Consider the following 19,579-nt stretch of genomic DNA (forward strand, 5'->3'; position numbering starts at 1 on the left):
AGATAAGATTTGATCTCCAATAGAAGCCTCACACCCTGGTCGATGTGTGTAACTACAGCTCTCCCTCAGTTGAACAGCAGTGTCTCTGTTTTTTTCTGTGACAGCAGCTGAATGATTAAAGAGGCTTCGTATATCCTCTCTGTAGGGATCAAACACACTGACTGTCTAAGATCTTGAGCACAATTAATTATCTGAAACAGCGGAGAGGATCAATTGTACTTTGGATCCGTGTCTGGAGCTTATGAAGACACAGAGCCAGCCTGTTCCATCGGTCCGCATGACTGATGAACTCATTCCTTTGCATTTAAAAGTGGCAATCCTTAAGATTTCTGGGAACAGCGAATGTGGTTGAATACTACACGTCCCAGCATACATGGGGCAGCAAAGACGCCAGGCAATAATGGACCTTTTTCCATCATTTTGTGAGCAACTGTGATCTGATGTTATTCTGCTGAGGCCACGAGTCTGTGGAAAGTGACAGTGTCGCCTGTAGCACTCCATCGAACAGCTCACTGGGGCTGCTCCGCACGGGAATTACTCAAACTGATATCAAATATAATCGTTGTCTCGTTTTAAGGATGTATCTGTGGTGAACGTAAGCGGTCAACTTTGAGCTCACTGACAGACACGTTGCATTTCCTGCACTCTATAATCAAAGTCAACTCATGTTTCACCAGTTAACTGATTTTAATGTGAAGCTGCAGCAGCAGGGAATGTTCAGTTTGCATTAGCAGTTACTTAATACAGTATTTTTTTGTTAGAGCGTTGCCACAGTCAGTCAGTTCGTAACACTGCAAATATCAATCAATATCAGTGGGCCATAGCCTCAATTGCTGCTGTGGTTCCTCATTCAACGATAGTGACTTAACAGACATTTATTCTAATGAAGATCTCAGAGATTGCCGATTTAAAGTTTGTTTTCCTGCTATCCCACTAACAAACCCATTATTATCTTACAGTTACGACTGTGATGTGGGCTCCATTTTGGCAACACTTTCATTTCTGTGTCACATTTGATATGATTTCATGAGGGACATAAATTTATTCAGAAATATATTATGGGAAGACTGCCATGTTCAGATTGATGCTTTTAAGTAAAATTAATGTAATATGTACTTATAACAGTTAAAGTAAGAGTAAAACTGAGTTTAGAGAAGGATGGGGAGGATGGCACTTTGATTACAAGTCTGAAATAAATGAATTAATAAAAAAATAAAATAAATAATAAACCTTTACAGCTCTTTTAATTGTGTCCATACTGTACGGAATAAAATGTCCCTGAGTCTTTTTAAGAAGCTCCCGTTGGCGCTCACCTCCCACTTGCTCTCCTCCAGCCGAGGCCCAAGCTGAATTTTTTCGTGCTCATAGGAGCTGCAGCGCTCCTCCAGCTGCTCCCGCTCCTTCAGAAGCTGAGCAAAGTCCTCCTGGAGCTTCTTCTTCTCCTGCTGGAGCTGATAAACCTGTGGCGATGAACACAAACGTCAGTACAAGCCGACCGGAGCAGAAGGACCAGGTCTTAAAAGGAAGCTATGTTACGTACACTGACTACATCGTTTAAAGTGGCCACATTTCAAACAGATGCACGCAGCAACAGCACACATGCATGATGCTCTCGTGATGTTTGTGATCTAGACACTAGACACGGGGTGACCAGCAAAAGTTTTTTTTCTCTCCGGAAGACCTTTAACAGCGGACGGAAGACAGTCAATCATAACTAAAAGATTATTGTGTTTGTGCCGTGATATCACGACATATATCGTCAAATCATTTTCTCTAGATGGTTTCAATCGCTATGACGAAAAACCTGTGACCAAACTGTGTTACGACAATATTGACGCTTTACGTTCTGTTCATTTGCACTAAAGTTTTTCATGAAAAGAGAAAATACCTGACCTGACCAAGACCATTTATCAACTGAATTACTAGAAAGCCTCCTGAGATATAAACTGACCTATATCAGGAAAGAAGATTTTGGCCTTAATTGTGTTTATTATATATATTTCCCGACATAGACACTGATGTCACGGTGAGGACAGTAATGAGCTCAACCCCACGCTCAAAACGCCGTATTGATGATTGATTTAAAAAGGAAAGAGATTAATCCTCTGATGTGATTTGTGGATTAAAGAAATAATTAACTGAGAAAATCAGAAAAGCAACAAGAGGCAATGCATCCTAGTTTCACGCAACAAGGCAGCTGATTATGATGTATTTAGATAAAACAGATGGATATCAAATGACTGTATGTGGCTTTGGCCTGTGCCGACGTTTTGTTTTATGTATTTGTAGAAAAATGGCAGCACCATTGGTGTGTAGAGGAACCAGATCGACTCTTTTTGTCAGAGGTTCTGACCTGCAACTGAAGCACCTGCTGTGCACGCTGCGCCTTCTGCGAGGCCACCTGCATCCGGGTGGCACAGCCCTGCCGCAGCTCCTCCAGCTCCAGCTCGAAGCGCCGCTGCTTCTCTTCGTAAACCTGCGAATGGAAAGACAGAACATCTAGTCCATCGCGATTTACGGTACGAAGAGGAGTTTGAAAATTATGCACAACTTCTCCAATAGATCGTGGTTTACAACATTAGCTTCAGTTTTGAAGCTACAGAAACTAAAGCTAAAACAAGTTAGGGTATTAGGATGTTCACACACTGTCTGGCTTTTTAGAGCGTAAAGTTGCTTGGCCCTGATTACATTTCTTAGCTCTATACTAAGTGTTGCCTATTATGAACAGTGGTTTTGCACAAAAATACACTGGATTTTAAAACCAATTAACATTTTACAGCTGTAGGACATGTCCATGTACTTTTTATGTTGTTTCACAAAGGTTTTATAGTATTAGTAACGTGAAAAAAGGCAGTGAGTGAACACAGTGCGTCGTTACTTTTCAGCAGTTTGCTTTATGACACAGAACCGCACCTTTAGTTTAATGTTACCCACTAACTCCGGTCCCAAGTGAATTCACAGCTAATTACCACCACCTACTAACAAATCAAGAGTATAATATGTCATGGGACGGTTGGTTCTGGGTTTTGTCCTCTAAAAGCATAAAGAAGAGAAATTTGATGTTGTGACAGAGAACTTCAAGCCCTGGAAACTTTAAGTCAAAACGGATTCATGTTTATTTTTACAGAGAAGACAACAAAGTGTGTGTGTTTCAAGTGAAGTGTACTCGACCTGACATATTGCCGCTTCATTCTCATCCAGGTTGTCTCTGAGTTGCTGCAGCTCCAGCTCTCTCTCCCTTAGCTTGTCCTCCAGGTCCCTCACGAGCCCCTCGTAACCCTCCACCGTACCAGGGGAGCGCCCGCTGGACCCGCTGTCAGACAGGTGCTGTCCTCGGCCACTTATGGAGCCGGAGCCCGTGCTCTTACTGGAGGAAGACCGCCCGCTGTCTGAGTTGGAGTGTCCGTGTCCGCTGACCGGAGCAGCGCTTTTTATGGCCTCCAGGTGGCCAGCAGAGGCCTCTCCGGATGCCACGCTGTAGCCGCCGTTGCTGTAAGGCGGGAGGCTGGAGAGAGAGTTGCGTCCAGAGTCGGTGAGTTGGCAGGAATGGCTGCTGCCACCACCGCCGCCACCACCGCTGTTACGGGCCCTGCTGTATGAGCTGCTTTTCTCAGAGCAGGAGGGCGACATCTCTATATGGGTGGGGCTCAGCAGGTTCAGGTTGTTTTGGCTTTCTGAAACGTTGGCACAGTGGCGAGGGGAGAGGTACTGCATGGAGGTACGACTCTTGGGAATGACAGGTTTAAAGGCAGTGGGCCGCAGCACCGTTTTCTCCATGTTCTAGGGAAGGAAGATAAAATGAGATGAGGCAGGAAAATAAAGATTTACATCAACTACAAGTGCAAGAAAGTTAATACCACCTTTAATATCACAGAGTGTCAAGTCTTGTGATAGGACTGCTCCAGAATGGCTACTAAATGGATATTGAGGCTGTTTTGCCAACTCCTGTTTTCAAGATAATGAATGAACCTCAACTTTTAAAGACCAGTTGTTGCTAAAGTGCTCAAAAATAAATGAAATCACCACTGAGAAAACCCCATCTGAAGATGAAGATCATGATATGTGAAGTTTAAAGCTCCAGCGTATCTGTTTGGTCCACTGCAGTCAATATTGCAAATGAATGTGCACGATTTCTTCATGGCAGTATTGGATGTTTGCATTCCTATCTGTAAACCATCCTCGAAGCAATTTCAGTCACAAGCAACTGGACTTGGTTATTTGTCTAGGACGAAATTTCACCTCTCATCCAAGAGGCTTCAGCAGTTCATGTACGCATCTGACCAGGCTGGGACTGGACCAGGACCAGGACCAGGCTGGGACTGGACCAACTAACATGTGTGGAGATCCAGGTATCTGTGAACTGTTTTAGATTCATTGGGGGATGAAAATGTAAAAGCTATGCTTCGTCCATCTCCTTGATGTTGTTGTATTCTAGCTGTGCTGTTGCTGTATTGGTATGTTGGTGTCTGTAGTTTGTTTTGTCTGATTGCTTTATGTGAAATAAACCTCAAAATCAATTTATTAGGTACTGATAGAGCGCTAAAACCAATGCAGTCTGGTAACAACAACAGTCCTGCAACAAATCCTACATCCAGACTGTTTCAGAGGGGTGTTGGTGCGACTTTATGACCTATTTAAATGGATGTGGTGCCGTTTAACTGTATTGGTTTATACTTACAGGTGTAGGAGCCATATTGCTTATTTTCTATTTTGTTTATGTGTTGTGCACATTTATGCCAATAGGTGGCAGTGTTTGTTTGTTGGTTAATTTTGACCGTGCCCTAACATGTGTAACGGTGTGTAACGGCGTGTAACAGGCGCGTTAATTGTGAGTTTATTGTGAACAAAGTATAGAAGTTTATGGTGCCTCAACGGTGTAAAATAAAGCAACACAAACAGAAAGGTAAATGTTTGTGTGACACTACACCTCGTTACCAGCACGCGTACAAGCAAGTGGAAGCAGTGTGTGCCGATAGTGACATAGTGCCACTATAACAGGGGTTTCTAATATTTTGTCCACCACATTTATATTAACGATGGACAGCTTAATAACAGAAACATCTCCAAGTATCGTCATGAAATACGGTTTAAGTGCACCACAGACTACATTTTATTAGTAAAATGTAAATTAATGTAATAAAAGACTTGCCTTCTCAAGTTTTCCTGACACAGGGATCAGTTTTGGAGGAGGTGCCCCCATGTTCCCATTGAACCCGGATCCTTTAGTCTCATCTGCATCGATTCCCGGGCTGGCACGTGTCACGTGGTTGTCATTCCAGTCGCCTACATAGTCCTCATTCAGATAGGTATAGTTCCTATTTCCGCTCTCCTTCGTCATGGAGCTCTGTTTCTGGATGCTCTGAAATATTAAGGGGTCCATGGGCGACTCAGAGTCCAGGCAGGAGGCGCCCGGGGTGGACCGTCTGACCCTGGCTCCCAGCTCAACGACAGATCGGTGGTCCTGGTAGGGGCCCGGACGGGTGGCGATGAGGCTGCTGACAGAACCCATAGGATCCAGAGTGGAGGGTGGTGCGTTGAGGGTGGGTGAAGGGCCGGAGGGGTGCCTCCTGCGGGGTCCTCCGCTGAGGCCGGGGTTGTGGGGCTCAGCAGATATGGGCAGAGCCTGAACCAGTGCCATGGTGGCAGCTCAGAGGGGTCACTCGCTCTGAGACAAAAGAACAACACTGTGAGTCCCACAAACATGTTTAAATACGTGTTTAAACCTTTATAAAAAAAAATCAGTTCATTTTCTGCGTCAGGATTTTGATTGTGATGATGTTTTACTACACTACCCACAATCCTAAGTGTAACAGCAACGTCTCTGGTTGATGGAGCTCGCCATTACCTTGGAAATGTTGACCACCATACAAACGACCGGTGAGCTGCTACCACTGGACTCTACGGTTGTTCATGTACACAGTCTTGTACATTTTGTGTTTTATTGTAGTTTCCAAATTAGTTTTTCATCACAGATGTTTTCATATTTTAGGGGGAAGTCTCAAGTCCGTTAAGACAAGTCAAGTCTAGTAGCAGATCCCAAGTCTTTTTTTAAATGTTTTAATTAAATACAGACAAGTATTGAGGCTTGTAAAAGCAAGTCTCTTTAGACAAATACAAGTCAAGTCTCAACTCATTCAATTCAAAGTCAAGTCAAATAACAGCTCTCAAGTCTTTCTAGACAAGTAGAAGTGTCTTGTCTTGTAGCAGCAAGTCTCAAGTCAGGTCTGTTGCTCATTCGAGGCGACTCAACTCAAGTCCACTCTAAAGTCTGCAAGAACAACTCCATGACAAAGATTAAAGTAATTGTAGCTTTAGACGAATCAAAGACAAGACTCTTGTAGTGGCAAGTTTTAAGAAACGTATCACATCATTCAAGTCTCAAGTCATTTGTAAAAAATCTAAGTCATGTCTCAAATCATGTAAAACAAGTCCTTAAATCCTTACGTTCCAAGCCTTCATGAGCAAAATGTAAGTGTTTCAAAATAAAATGACTTTGTTATTGAACATTTCCCTGTGTTAATGATGTGTTTTTCACATAGCTGACACAACATGTTGCTGTGATATTTAATTATGTCATCTAGGGAACTAAACGCTGGTTGAAATGGCATGTTTTTCTTCCAGATACTAATAAGGTCAAATTCTAGCTGTTCAATCCCCACACCGGGGTGCATTCAAGGAATTTGAAACAACTCCAACAGGAGGAAAACAGAGAGATAACGTACATTAGACCGAAGCATACAAATATCCCACAAGCCCACATTGGCCCACACACAGTGAACCAGGACGGGCCATTCATGAAGCCCATTCAAGCAGCACAAACGGGGCTTGAGGCATGAGGCTTGCAAGGCATGAGGCAGCAGGAGAAAAGGCTTTCTTTTCATTCGAGATATAAAATGGCTCCTAACATGCTGGCATTTCCTCTGACACCAACAAAGGCTACTGTCTGCACACATCTAATCAGCCTCGGGGGAAACTATAAGTTCATAACAGTGGGTAATAGAAACACAGAGGAGAGGAGACAGGTTGAACTCGCTGTGATAGTATCGCTGTGGGTGTTGAAAAGTTGCTGAGTTAATCTAACAGTACACAAAAATATAGAAAGTTGTGAGGACTTAACAGCAGCGTAGGAGGCGATGACCACTTACTGTTTCACTCCCTCACTCCCCCAGGACTGCTGGTAAATATTGACACTATTAACAGGCGCATACCGACGACGATGACAACTATTTGTCCCGTTGGACGGTGAACAGTGGAGTGTTGTGTGGAGAACAATGGCCACGACAGGACGCGTGATGATGAGGTCATGGTGCACATTGACAACACCAAACAGCAGAGCCCCTTGTGCTCTAAAAACACCACAGTGAGTCGGAGAATATGAGGATATCCGACTGACGGGTGCGTCCTGTTCTTGAGTTTCGGGCTCGTCTAGCAAGTCGCACAAGATGATGATTGAAGGATTTGAAGTACGGTGAGACTGTGGTTCTCACTACGTCTCTCGTAGCGAATGTATTTGTTAGTGAGGAAAGATCTAAGACTTTCCCCTCTTGTCTCACCTCCTCTGTCACCCTCTAAACCTGCGGGAAAGACTGTCCATGTTCACTAATGAGGTGAGAGACGTGCTGACTGACAGCATGCACACTTTTGCCAGACACACTTCCAGACTGCACCTGCCAGGACAAAGCCATGCCAAGTCATTTTCCGACCTGCCAAGTTCACGGAGAGCCCTACAGTGATTTAACTGTGATTACCACACGTTAATTAGCTCACTCAATGTCGGGCTGATCCCTACTTAGACTCATAATAAGTGACTGAGACAAATCTGGAGCTGCAATATGTTGTTATGATATGTAAACACTGTGAAAAAACAAATTAATCTAGTCTAATCCGCGGTTTCTTTTTGAACGGCATTCTTTGTAATGGAAGTGGTACAACAAATATTCATAACACCGATGCATTATTGTGCTATTATCAGAAAGTTAAACAAAAATAATGCAGGAAATGATCGTCTAAAATCCAAAAAATGAGACTGGAAACGCTCTGTGCATCGATTCTCTTTAGTCATTCAGTAAATAAAATGTGTCGGTACGAAGGAAAACCTACGTTAACGGCAGCAGGGGCAACATGTGGTGTTTGGGAGGCAGAATTAACGGTCCTAATGAGCGGAGCCTGTAGGATTAATCTTATGCGATTCCTCTATGCACTGAGAAAAGCTAATTAGTCCATGACGATATTTATTACATATAATCCTTTCTGAATAGCAGGAAATCAGATTAACTAAAGCACCAACTCTAACGTCTAGAGTTTAGCCGTCAGAGAAACTCGTTATACTCAAATATATATATATATATATATATATATATATATATATATATATATACATATATATATATATATATAGGAACCAAGGCAAACAGCTGATTTTAAATGATGAGTGTATGAAAACGAAGAGAGCAGAAGTGAGGCGGCTTCACGGGTGGATTTTAAAACTTATTCAGCTGTTGAAGCATGAATTAAGAACATTAATCACTGATACATTTCCAACTACCGTATTTTCCACACTATAAGTTACACCTAAAAACCTTCAAATGTCTCCAAAGCCGACAGTGCGCCTTATAATCCGGTGCTCCTTATATATGGACCAATATTGAGCCACAACAGGTCTCCAACTACGGTGAGCAGCCGCCGACTCTATTTTCCCCCGTAGAAGAAGTAACGCGCGGTGCATGTTGAGATATACGACTGCGTGAAGCGTGCCGTTTCATTTTCATGTGTGTGTTTGTGTAAAGAGCCCAAAATGGCTCCTGTTAAGAGACACGCTTACGACGCAGAGTTTCAACTCAAGGCCATTAGTCACGCAGGAGAACACGGGAATAGAGCAGCAGCCAGAGAGTTCAACATGAACCAATCAATGGTGCCGAAGTGGAGGAGGCAACAAGACGACCTCCCCTGACTGTGTTGTTGACGTTCCCTTTAGCGCAGCTTCATCTAATGGATGCAGAACGTAACCCCAGCCTCGACTGTAGCGTCTGTTCTATGCACCTTATAATGCTGTGCACCTTATATATGCAAAAAGTTTCAAAATAAGACGTTCACTGAAGGTGCGCCTTATAATGTGGTGCGCCTTATAGTGCGGAAAATACGATATTTCAAATTTAATGCTAAAAGACAGTCAATTTGTTTTTCTGGATGATTAGTCGCACAGTTTGCATGCATGAAAACTAAAAATAAAGTCAGAACTTTACTGTTTATTAGGGTTAGGGTTAAAAACTTTTTTAGCCCTGGGAAAATGTCCTGATTAAAACGGTTTAAGAGCGCACGATCTGAGGATTGAGATTTCACATGTATTCAATGATCTTTGAAAGACATTTAATCTCTCTCTCTGTGCATGTCTGAACTTGTGATGCTGCAACTTTATACGTTAATCTGATTTGTGCCTGTTATGAAAAAAGTGACCCGGGTGCTTATTCACACATGAGGCCGACGTGGTAAATTGCCATCAGATTAACGTAAAGGGCTGCATGTCTGACTGTGTCTCTCTGTCAAACTGTTGGACACTTGGCTTGCGTTCATGTTTTCTACACTTCAGGTTGAAGATAAAACAAACCGAGCCCGGTTCTTTCCCTCTTACTCTCCCCAGATAAGTGAATGCGCTCTAATCCCTCTGGACTCTGGATAACTGAAACTATGCAGGGGAGTCCACTGAAGGGTGTTTTTACAGCCCCCGTCACGATCATGCGGACAGGTCTCCCTTTTGTCGTCATGGTGACCGGGGCCTCAAACATTGGGAGGGGGGTCAGAGGGCTGACAGGGAGGCCAGGACCCCCTCCTTAGCATCTTAAAGCCTCCAGTCATTCTATAGCTCTTCCATCAGCGCGCTCCCACTTGGCTCCGATAGAAGATAAATGCACATTAACAACTTTTAAACCATGTGTTGGGTGAATACTCAACTGTGATTGGCTGTAGGGTGTCCATTAAAGTGTTTTAATAGGAGCAGTTTCGCTTAAACTGTATAAAATAACGTGCTTCCTTTTAAAATTTATTGCAACGCGTTAACAAGTGTAATGGCAGACGGTTCGGGCCTCGCAGTCATCCATTAGTTGCTGATATTAGACACCTCGTTGGACGTGACTGGTGGATGAATCCATGACGGCTTTTACAGGGCGGTGAAAGGAGTTAAATTTCACATAATGCGGTGTGTAAATATACTTAAGACACAAATTAGGATTTCCATCGTAAGTCAATCTGTCAAGTATTCTTTACAATTATTTTCACAATTGTTTGGTAAATAAAGTTGTAAGTTTATGTGTTTCTGCTCATGTGCAGGTTCATGTTAAAGTAAGAAATGAAGGATGGAGAATATAAAAGCTGTTGCAACAACAGTTAACATAAAAGCACAAAGAAAACATTAAAACGATAACATTACCCAGCCTGGACTCAACAGATTTAACGCAGTTTTTAAGTCATTCAGTGTTACAATGTTTTGAAGCTTAATATCAGTCTGTACATTGTTTCACGCAGCAGGTGCAGAACACCTAAAAGTAGGGATCGACCAATGTAGACTTTTTAAGGGCCGATACCGATTCAGCCTTAGCCGATGAACGAAACAGACTTAAGCCGATATTTGGAGCTGATACTACTTTTTCTCCCTGAATTTACATCATAAAAATGACACAATTATGACAACAAATGTAACGAGTCTCAATTTATCTAAAAAAAGGAATGTTTATTGAATTTAAAAAAGGCGTCTCCAGTGACAAGGAGCTGCCTGTGGACACCTGTCTGTGAACAATGCCGCAGAAAAAAATCGGCAAACCCAGAATCCCGCATCGGCCGGTATGATACACGTAAAAAACGCAATTATCAGCTGGACGATGTATCAGTCTATCACTGCCTAAAAGCTTTCTTCCCCGGTTCAGTTCGGACTTTAAAACAGTAAAAAAGCCCTGAGAATGGAGGTTTTAAGTGTCATGAGACAAATTTACAAGAGAAGGTCATTGGGAAGGAACTTTACCAAGAATAGCGTGAGTGAAAACACAAAAATGAGATCCACAGTTTGTAGCAGATCTCAAAAGTCCCATGATGATAAACACTGTCCAGCATGTGAAAACAGTGAGAGGGCCGCTGAAAAGGTAGTTTTCTTTCGCAAAAAGAAAAGCAAGACTTGGTAAAATAGACGTAAAAGCATATCCAATGAATACTCAAATGTCTCAATTCAGGACTAAAATACTGCAAAACACGGTCATTATGATCATATATATACTGCAAAAACAATGATGCTGGTGAATTACATCTTAACCACCCCCATAATGTCTACCGTGTCAGCTGACTGGACTGCGAGCGGACTGTTTTCGTCTGGGAAAAGCCCTTGAAGGTTTTAATGCCCCTCGGTTGGGCAGCAGACAGACGGACTCAGTCACTCCTGCGGCAGGAGGAATGTGCGGGCACACCGGGTAATGAGAGTTAAGACTAAACACGCACAGAATTAGTGCTGGTCGCTGTGAGGACGGGGGCGACTCTGCAGCCATTGTTTTTCTGATGTCTCATCACTCACACTGCCACGTGTTTGGGACGGGAGATTTATGGTGATATTTCTACCTGCAGCAGCCGACAGCAGCAGCTCTGGGGATCTGCGGTCACACCGAAGCTTCAGGGTTTTCTCCCCGATCTCTCAGCACTGACACTTTTAAAAAATGACTCACAATAAAAGCAGCATAGAGAGAATGAGATCGCTCTGCATAAAACTGTGCGAATCAAAACCCCACAAAATAAAAGCCAACACACATCGCAGCCACACACTCAAGCTCGTTGTTTTGATTGGTTTTAACCCTGTACGGTTTGTCATGAATAGATTAAACACATTCATCTAGGAAAATGCACCTTTTAGTGAGCCTCTCTGCAAGACAGGAAGGGCCTTAACATTTGAGTCGATTTTGTGCTTTATGGTTGTTTATTAACAAACAAACCAACTGATGCACAATAAACGTGAGATGTCAGTGCAGCCCCGATAACTGCATATGTTTTTACTATATATACGTTTTATTTATCAGTCTAGTATCCGCTCTGCTTATCAAATTTGTGACTATTTAGGTTGATCATTCACAATAAAGCAACAAAAATGTGTAAATAATATAATATTTAACGAACTAATACTTAAAGATAGGGCTGCCCAATCTTAGTCGATGAACCGATCTGAGTCAACTAAGATTTCTTTAGTCGATGAATCAGTTTTTATGCTTTTTTCATGATGAATGACTTCATATCTGGTAAACACAAGATTTAAAGTGATGCTTTTGCATGATTCTGTGTGGAGAAAACAGATATGTGGCTTAAAATCAACTCATCGATTGTTCACCTGAATACTTTGTATGAGTGTACGTCGACTAAGAATTTATTTTCCTACTTAAAGACTTGACATTTTAAGAAACTATGTGTTTGATTTCTCTAATTCAGTGTCGTGCTCACAAAGTGCCAAACCTCCATACATCAAATGCACCATTGCAGTGTTAAAACATTTCATTGTCTTTAAAAAGTTAGAGTTTTTTTTAAAGCTCAGTCTTAAACTAAATATTCTGCCGTCTCGCTCGAGCTCGTCAAGTAAAATCTGCTACAAAAAAAGCTTCCCTTCCTGAAGGACAACTCATAATCATCCGGTCAAATCTAATTTACATAAATGGAGGTCATTTTACTAAAAGACACACCCTTTATGTCCTCGTAAACAGGAAAGTGAAACAAGACAGTTATTTGCGAAGAAAACTACAATAACTGAATTGTTTTGTCCATTTCTTTTTTGCTGTAACAGATAGGAGGAGTTCAGAGATTGGAAAAAGGGATTTATTACAATAAAAGTTTCTCTAAATCCAGATATTCTTCGATCGAGTCTCAAAATGTCCCTTTACTTTTCACACATCTTATTTCTGCGGTCACGTCTTATCTCAGAGAATAGAAATCCATGTGCTGCTAAGATCAATACATTGAGATTTCAGTCTACAAGGTCTCACTGAATATGAGATGTGACGCGTGCGGACAGAGGGCTGACAGACAGGTCGCTCCAATCACAGACGTGTATTTCATTACACGTTCAGCAGTGAGTCTGGATAAGGTCAGACGAAATTCACCGGCATGTCTTTGGTCTGAGATTGGCTATCAGAGAAGCAAACAGTATAAGAGGCTTTTTATATGGAGGTTACAAAGATACAGTACACACACACACACACACAAACACACACACACACACACGGTCTACTGGCCCTGCCCTGCGAGACTGCAACGTCACACAAACCTGCTTTGAGACAAACTGAACTGCACTAAATCCTTCTTTGTTAGTACCACACCATAAACACACACATCCACAGCCTCAGAGGGAGAGAGAGGCTAAAAATATTCCCCACACCAGGTGAAGTGTTGAGGGGGAAAAAGAAACTCTGTGTGTTACAGGGCTGGTAAGTCCCGCCCCTGTAATACGGCTTCAGATAGACCACATGGGACCTCAGCTCCTGAAAATTTTATATCGGTGTTTATTGAAATGGAGCAAATATTTTCTGGTCCCAGACATTATCTGTCGTGGATTACACATGCGATGTTTGCAGGATTTAATGATCATTTCTCAGTTAGGAGTTTGACAGTTTATTGTAAGATTGTTCAGTGAAAGGCTCTGGAAAAAGCCTCATAAGAGCGACTACATTTCACGTTCCTATGTGACGTCACGTCATCACACTTTCCCTCCACTTCGTCTTACGTTCAGACGGGACTCTAAAGAAAGAACACCCGTTCTTGCTGCAATGTGGAAATTGTGGCACAAAACACACTGGCATCTTGATCTCGATCTTGGCAGAAGATGCAGCAACACTCAGAGTCGAGAGGTGGAGGAAAAGCGTGATGATGCGACGTCACAGGCGACATGAAGTTACGCTTGTTTCCAGAGCCTTTCACTGAACAATCTCACAATAAACTGTCAAACTCTCAACATGAAAAATTATCATTTCATTCTGCAAACATCACATGTGTAATAATGACTGGGGTTTCAATTTCACACTAATGTGAATTTTCTAGAAGATGAGGTCCCATGTGGTCAACAGGAAGCCGTATTACAGGGGCGGGACTTACCAGCCCTGTACCGGCCCTCGTCGCTGAGAGCAACGCCACCTCTTAGTGGAGGAAGACGTGGAGAGACGGAAGCAAAGAAGGAGAGGGTGTCTAAGTTTTCAGCATGAGGGAACAAACAAATGAGATCCCCTCCTCCACTCTCCATCTCTCTCTCTCTCTCTCTCTCTCTCTGCCCAAACGTCTGAATCCCACTCCCCCTCCTCCCACCTCCTTATTCTCCCCTTTCTCTCTCTGGAAACTGGAACATAGAGGGAAAGTGTAACAAAGCTATTTTAGTTATTGGAGACAACCTACCTTTCCACAGGCAGACGCCTCGCAGCCCCGGCACACACTAGGGTCACCGTGCCAAATGTTAATGCTCCAAACTTAAGGTGGATTTTTATTAATTTTTTTTACTTTATCCTCACGTTTGAGTGGCTGGAAAAACAGAAAGTTTGCTGTATATGTTGTTATTGTCAAAATTATTGTGGATCAACTTATCAATTATTCCGTTATTTGGTTCAGCACAAACGATGCCCGTGGTATAAATACCTTTTGCGGAATATTTTGTGTTATCCGTCTTCTGTTCTCTGTCTCCATCTCACCGTTTTTGAATGCTTTCTTGCACAGGATTTTTAATGTCAATGATTTTCCTGGTATAAAAAAGGTTAAATAAATAAATAAAGTTTATAATATTTAAAGATTATAAAGTGCACAATGTGTTATAGACTAAGTAGCCCCTGTGGCAGAGCCATATACAAAAAACACAGTTACCTTAACATGCATTTCTCTCTCAATGATTATACTGAACTAAAAGAGGGGAGAGACCTGCCATCACACACACACACACACACGTGCACGCACGCACGCATGCACGCACGCACGCACGCAAGCAAGCACGCACGCACGCACACTTCTGGATTAGCCTCCTCAGCGTGTCCTTGTTTTTATTATTTTAATGAGCAGTAAAGCAGAAAATAGTGAAACTTAACTTTCTACAGTTAACGATTATCTTCATCACGATTGTTTTATTCTATATTTAAATGTTTAGTCTATGAAATAATAAAAGAATAATGAAAAAGGGCATTCACAATATCTCAGAGGCAACATTAACTTCTAAAATGATCTATTTTTGGTTGACTTTAATATTGGGATATAAATGTTTAACTGAAATGACAAATCGACCTGTTGACACACTAATAAATTAATCCACTCATGGTTGCAGCTATTTATTTGCGTGCAATACACCTGTTAACACCAGTTAACTGACACATCTTTGTGAGTCAATGCACACATCAATATAACCAGAATCAATATATATCAATATAAGTCAAACAGAGATTACAACAATCAGCTATAACTGGACATTCCTGTCACCTTGATCACCACAGTAATAAAGTCAACTTCCCCTTTTCTCCACGTTTCCTCCCCTCAGAGTTTCTTACCCCGGTTAGTTCCCTTCATATCTGCTCTGGTGTCCGACCGGCTCCTTCAAAACAACATTCACTGTGTTCCTGTTCTCCTGGATGGTTTGGCTCCAACCCTCCTGAGGAAAACTTCTCTAACCCCCCGAAGCTCATTCTCAAGCCAAATGCCGCCAGTGTGAATGGGAGCACAGTCCCCTCCCCTTCCTCTCTCTAAAGCCCCTCTCCCACCTCCTCCTCCTCCTCCTCTCAGCAAAGCCCAGCCTCTCTCTGACAGATACACCTCCTCGCTCCCTGCTCCACTCCTCCTCTACCGTTTCCTTTGACCAAAGAAACTACTCTCTACAAAGTCCTCCACAGCCTTTGTCAGGCAGTAGAAAGAAAAGAGCGCCATGGAAAAGCGAGCTGTCAGTTAAAGACCATTCTTGCTTCGCCTGCCTGTTTCAAAGGCAAAGAAACGGAGAGTATAAAGAAAGCGTGAGGATATCATCTCACTTTTAAAAAGTCTGCATTTGCCACAGATGCGCTTTTTTATCTGTCAAAATATAGACTTCATATAATTGCATTAAAGACCAAAAAATAAAGAAGGCGTGAGTGAAGAGAGGGAGAGAAAAGCTGGGAGCTTTAGGAGAAAGAGGTGAAACCTGTGGGAATTAGACACTAAAGTTTAAAGGATTCAAATGTTCAAAGTATAAAAACTCTCTTCATGAATATGAGTCCTGCTTCTCATCTGTGAATCTAGTCTCAAAACACAGACAAGCACACACACACGCCGAAGCTCACTTAATTACTGAGAGAAGTCTTAATTAAAGAAGCCGTCGCTGAGGTAAACATGTCAAAGATCGGAGCTGATGTTTCTTAAACGCAAAGACGATAAAGGGTCTTAACATTTCAGGAGGCAGAGCTGTACACGTGCACATGTCTTCATTAGCTTCAGGGTTCATACACCTTTTCCAGCGTTGTACAGAGTGGTGACAAACTACAAATGTTCATGTCTGTAAGTAGATTTGGCATCCTATATAATCTACATTTCAAACAGTTTCAAGTACTTTTCCGACCTTGAAAACACCACATTAAAATTCAAGTGTTTAAGGTTTTGCAGCACCTGTACAAACCCTGTAGCGTACGTTGACTGACATTAGCCAGTGCAACAAACTTTGATGCAATATTATTAGCATTATCTCATAACTGTTAGCTGTAGCTAAACAAGAGGCAATATTGCAGGTGTCGTCACATCTGACTTCCTTTATTGCATATGTAGTATAAACAATGTTGGATTATTCTTGAGTGAAGATGCCTCTGAGAAAAGTTGTCTGATCACGAATGTTGCTAAAGGCAGAAGGTCACGCGCCCCGGCCCGTGGGAGAGCGACCGGAGGGTTTGTTAATTAGTAACATCTGAGACGCCAAGGCTGAAGAGAAGTAGCCTTGGCCGAAGGGAGTACGAACAGAAGGAGACGAGGAACGACTCTTCCAAGGTTTAAAAGAGACAGATGACTTCTCATTAGCGTGCAACTTTGTCTTGTGTTTTGCACCATCATCTGAGCATTAACAGAGCGTGGCAATACTGTAAGATTTTTGTCTCATTCCTCAACAATGTCGTCCGATGTAGAAATACTTAAATCATGTTCAAATGTTTCTGCATTATGTCGAACGTGTGCACGCCCCCGTAAAGTATGCACAGTAACAAAGAGAGGTGATTCAGTCTTGTCTTTCTAAATAATGCTCATTCATTGACGTCTATTGCTGAAAACGAAATAGCATAAAACTTGGTTTTGCATGATGAAAATCTTGAACCTGCGTTAATTGTTTCTGTAGACACAACAATTACATATTATCACCTCATCAAGTTGCAAAGGCGAATATGTTAGCAAACATCTGCTTATGTAGATCAGGACTGCAGTCAAAACTAAATCAAGTCCAAGACCAGGACAAGTCAAGTCAGAGTCACATGCAGTCGAGACCGAGTCAAGACCAATTTCAGAGGAAATCGAGTTCTTATAGGCAGCAGTGTCTTTACAATTCTTATATGGTGATTAAGGAGTCAGGATCGATAAATGAGATTGATCTTCTAACATCAAACTAATCAATCAATAATCTTTTATGAAAGTGGACACCTGCTGAATTTAGGTCCAATATTCACTCGGTGGTCTCAAGTAGCTCCCATTATAATGTATCTTTAGCTGCTAAAGCTGTAGCTAACTAAAATGGAAGAGGATTGTCAATGAAGGCAGCTTAAATTAGGTTGTTGAGAATGTTAAGAGGGAACCAAAACAGTAAAGTTGCAGGTTAGAAACGCAAAAACGTTACATACAACCTCTTTTCACATTGCATGTAGTCATTTGGTGTATTAGTAAAACAAAAACATTGATAGTGTAGCTTTAAGGATTATAAGTTTTGACATCAAATGGATAAATTTACATTTTTTCCTTATACCTATGTGGAATATTTGTCTGTTAATTTGTGTCCTGGTTAAAGGTTTGTTCGGAAACATCTCTGTTACCATATTAAAGCCCTCCAACATCCTAAGTAACCAGTGTATCAGCCTCCAAAATAGTATTTTTCTTGTGATGAGTGGCAGCATTCAGTCTTTGCATTGATCTGTAATCCACCATCTGGCCCAAATGAATTAAAAAAAAAGAGAAACAACAGGAAGAGATGGTGCAGTCGGAGCTCAGCTGCTCAGCTCCTGGGTGAAGAGAGGGGTAAAGTAGGGTACAAGAAGTAGGCTATGCCCTGCCACAGCCTTACACACACACACACACAAACACACACACACAGATCTGTCCCTCTCCCTTCTCTTTTCAACTCCCCCTCTCTCTCCTTGCTCCTACAACTGGGTCACACTAGTAAGGAACAGAGTTTGTCCTTCAAGCAATGAGACGTAAAAAAAAAGGGAGTTCAAGGTCATTCTGGGCCACGTCTCTATGGGAGGTCTGGAGAACACTGAATACGCCACGAGTCCCCATCTCCGCTGCAGCCAAAGCAACAGAAACCACTCTCAGTTAGAGTCCAAGATTGAACGAACAAACACCATCAATCAACCGGCCCAAGGCCACCAGTGCTGGGATAAAGAGGCAGGCTGCAAATCACCTCTGTGAATGCCACCATTAACACTGCCTCTTTATAGACTAGAGGGGGGGGGGGGGGGGGGCTTACATGACTCAGCCCCTTTTTGAGGGGAGCTGATTTACAGGCCGAAGCCGCAAAATAAAATGACGATTCTGTGGCTTCCTTCCCCTTTTCTGCAGGACCGCCAAGGAAAAAAAAAACCATGAGGGAAATTCCAGCTACAACCCATGATTCCAGGGTGGTTTTGCAGTAATGTTGGGTACATCAATCTGGTGGTTTCTGGTTTATCCTCATAAGTTTATTATCCTGCAGAGATGCACAGAACGTTTAGGAGTGTCGTCTGTGGGCCGGGTTTCTGGTGAGCATTGAAAGTGGCTCCTTAAGAGGCCAACATTCTAGTTTATCTGTGTCTAAAGCGGATGCCCAGCAGGTGGTCATCCATCATAGGCCATCTCTCTGCGGCTCCTTCTGCCTGCTTCCATTTTCATAACAACGCCTCACGTCTGGGACCAGCAACCGACAGAAAGCTAGGCCAATCCGTCAATGTCCGCGCTGCCGCTATGTGGGGACATCACTCCCTCTGGACACTGCAGCTAAAAGTGGCCTCGACCAGCCGGCCCCTTTGGACCGCTTCCTTCCGAAATAATCCACCATGGCACAGAGCAATCCGAGAACACCTCCGAGATAAAACTAGCGCGAAGGTTTAGCTCTTGGCAGGGGGGCGCTCATCAGTTTTAAACACAAATGAAAACAAGGGGACAGAGGGAGCTTTGTAGATTGAAATAACTACTCCTAGTAAGTCATAAATCCACAGAAATGGGATGGCTGTATTGGCAGGGACCTGATTTATCCACACTCTGATTTACTGTATAATGTGCCAAAGAGATTAGGGTTACGCCTCCAGCTCTGGAATTACAGCAAAACCCCATCCATGATTAAGATCTGTTGCTAACTCTCACGCAGCAGGAGTGTGTTAACATCCACACATAGTGGGATGCACAT

The 19,579-nt window shown here is 42.5% G+C and overlaps 1 protein-coding gene across 1 annotated transcript in view; it reads right to left on the reverse strand.

Moving 5' to 3' along the window:
• The window catches only part of LOC310960908 (leucine zipper putative tumor suppressor 2 homolog), a 39,712-nt gene that overhangs the window by 3,789 nt on the left and 16,344 nt on the right, over positions 1-19,579 (reverse strand). The window contains exons 3-6 of the mRNA XM_083932760.1: positions 5,150-5,665; positions 3,172-3,780; positions 2,354-2,476; positions 1,314-1,460 (exon numbers count right to left, since the gene is read on the reverse strand). Coding sequence (XP_083788886.1) covers positions 1,314-1,460; positions 2,354-2,476; positions 3,172-3,780; positions 5,150-5,638 — 1,368 coding nt within the window. The 5' untranslated portion in view covers positions 5,639-5,665. The remainder of the gene's footprint in view (positions 1-1,313; positions 1,461-2,353; positions 2,477-3,171; positions 3,781-5,149; positions 5,666-19,579) is intronic.

Source organism: Echiichthys vipera (assembly GCF_963691815.1).
Source record: "Echiichthys vipera genome assembly, chromosome: 18".
Classification (NCBI taxonomy): Eukaryota; Metazoa; Chordata; class Actinopteri; order Perciformes; family Trachinidae; genus Echiichthys; species Echiichthys vipera.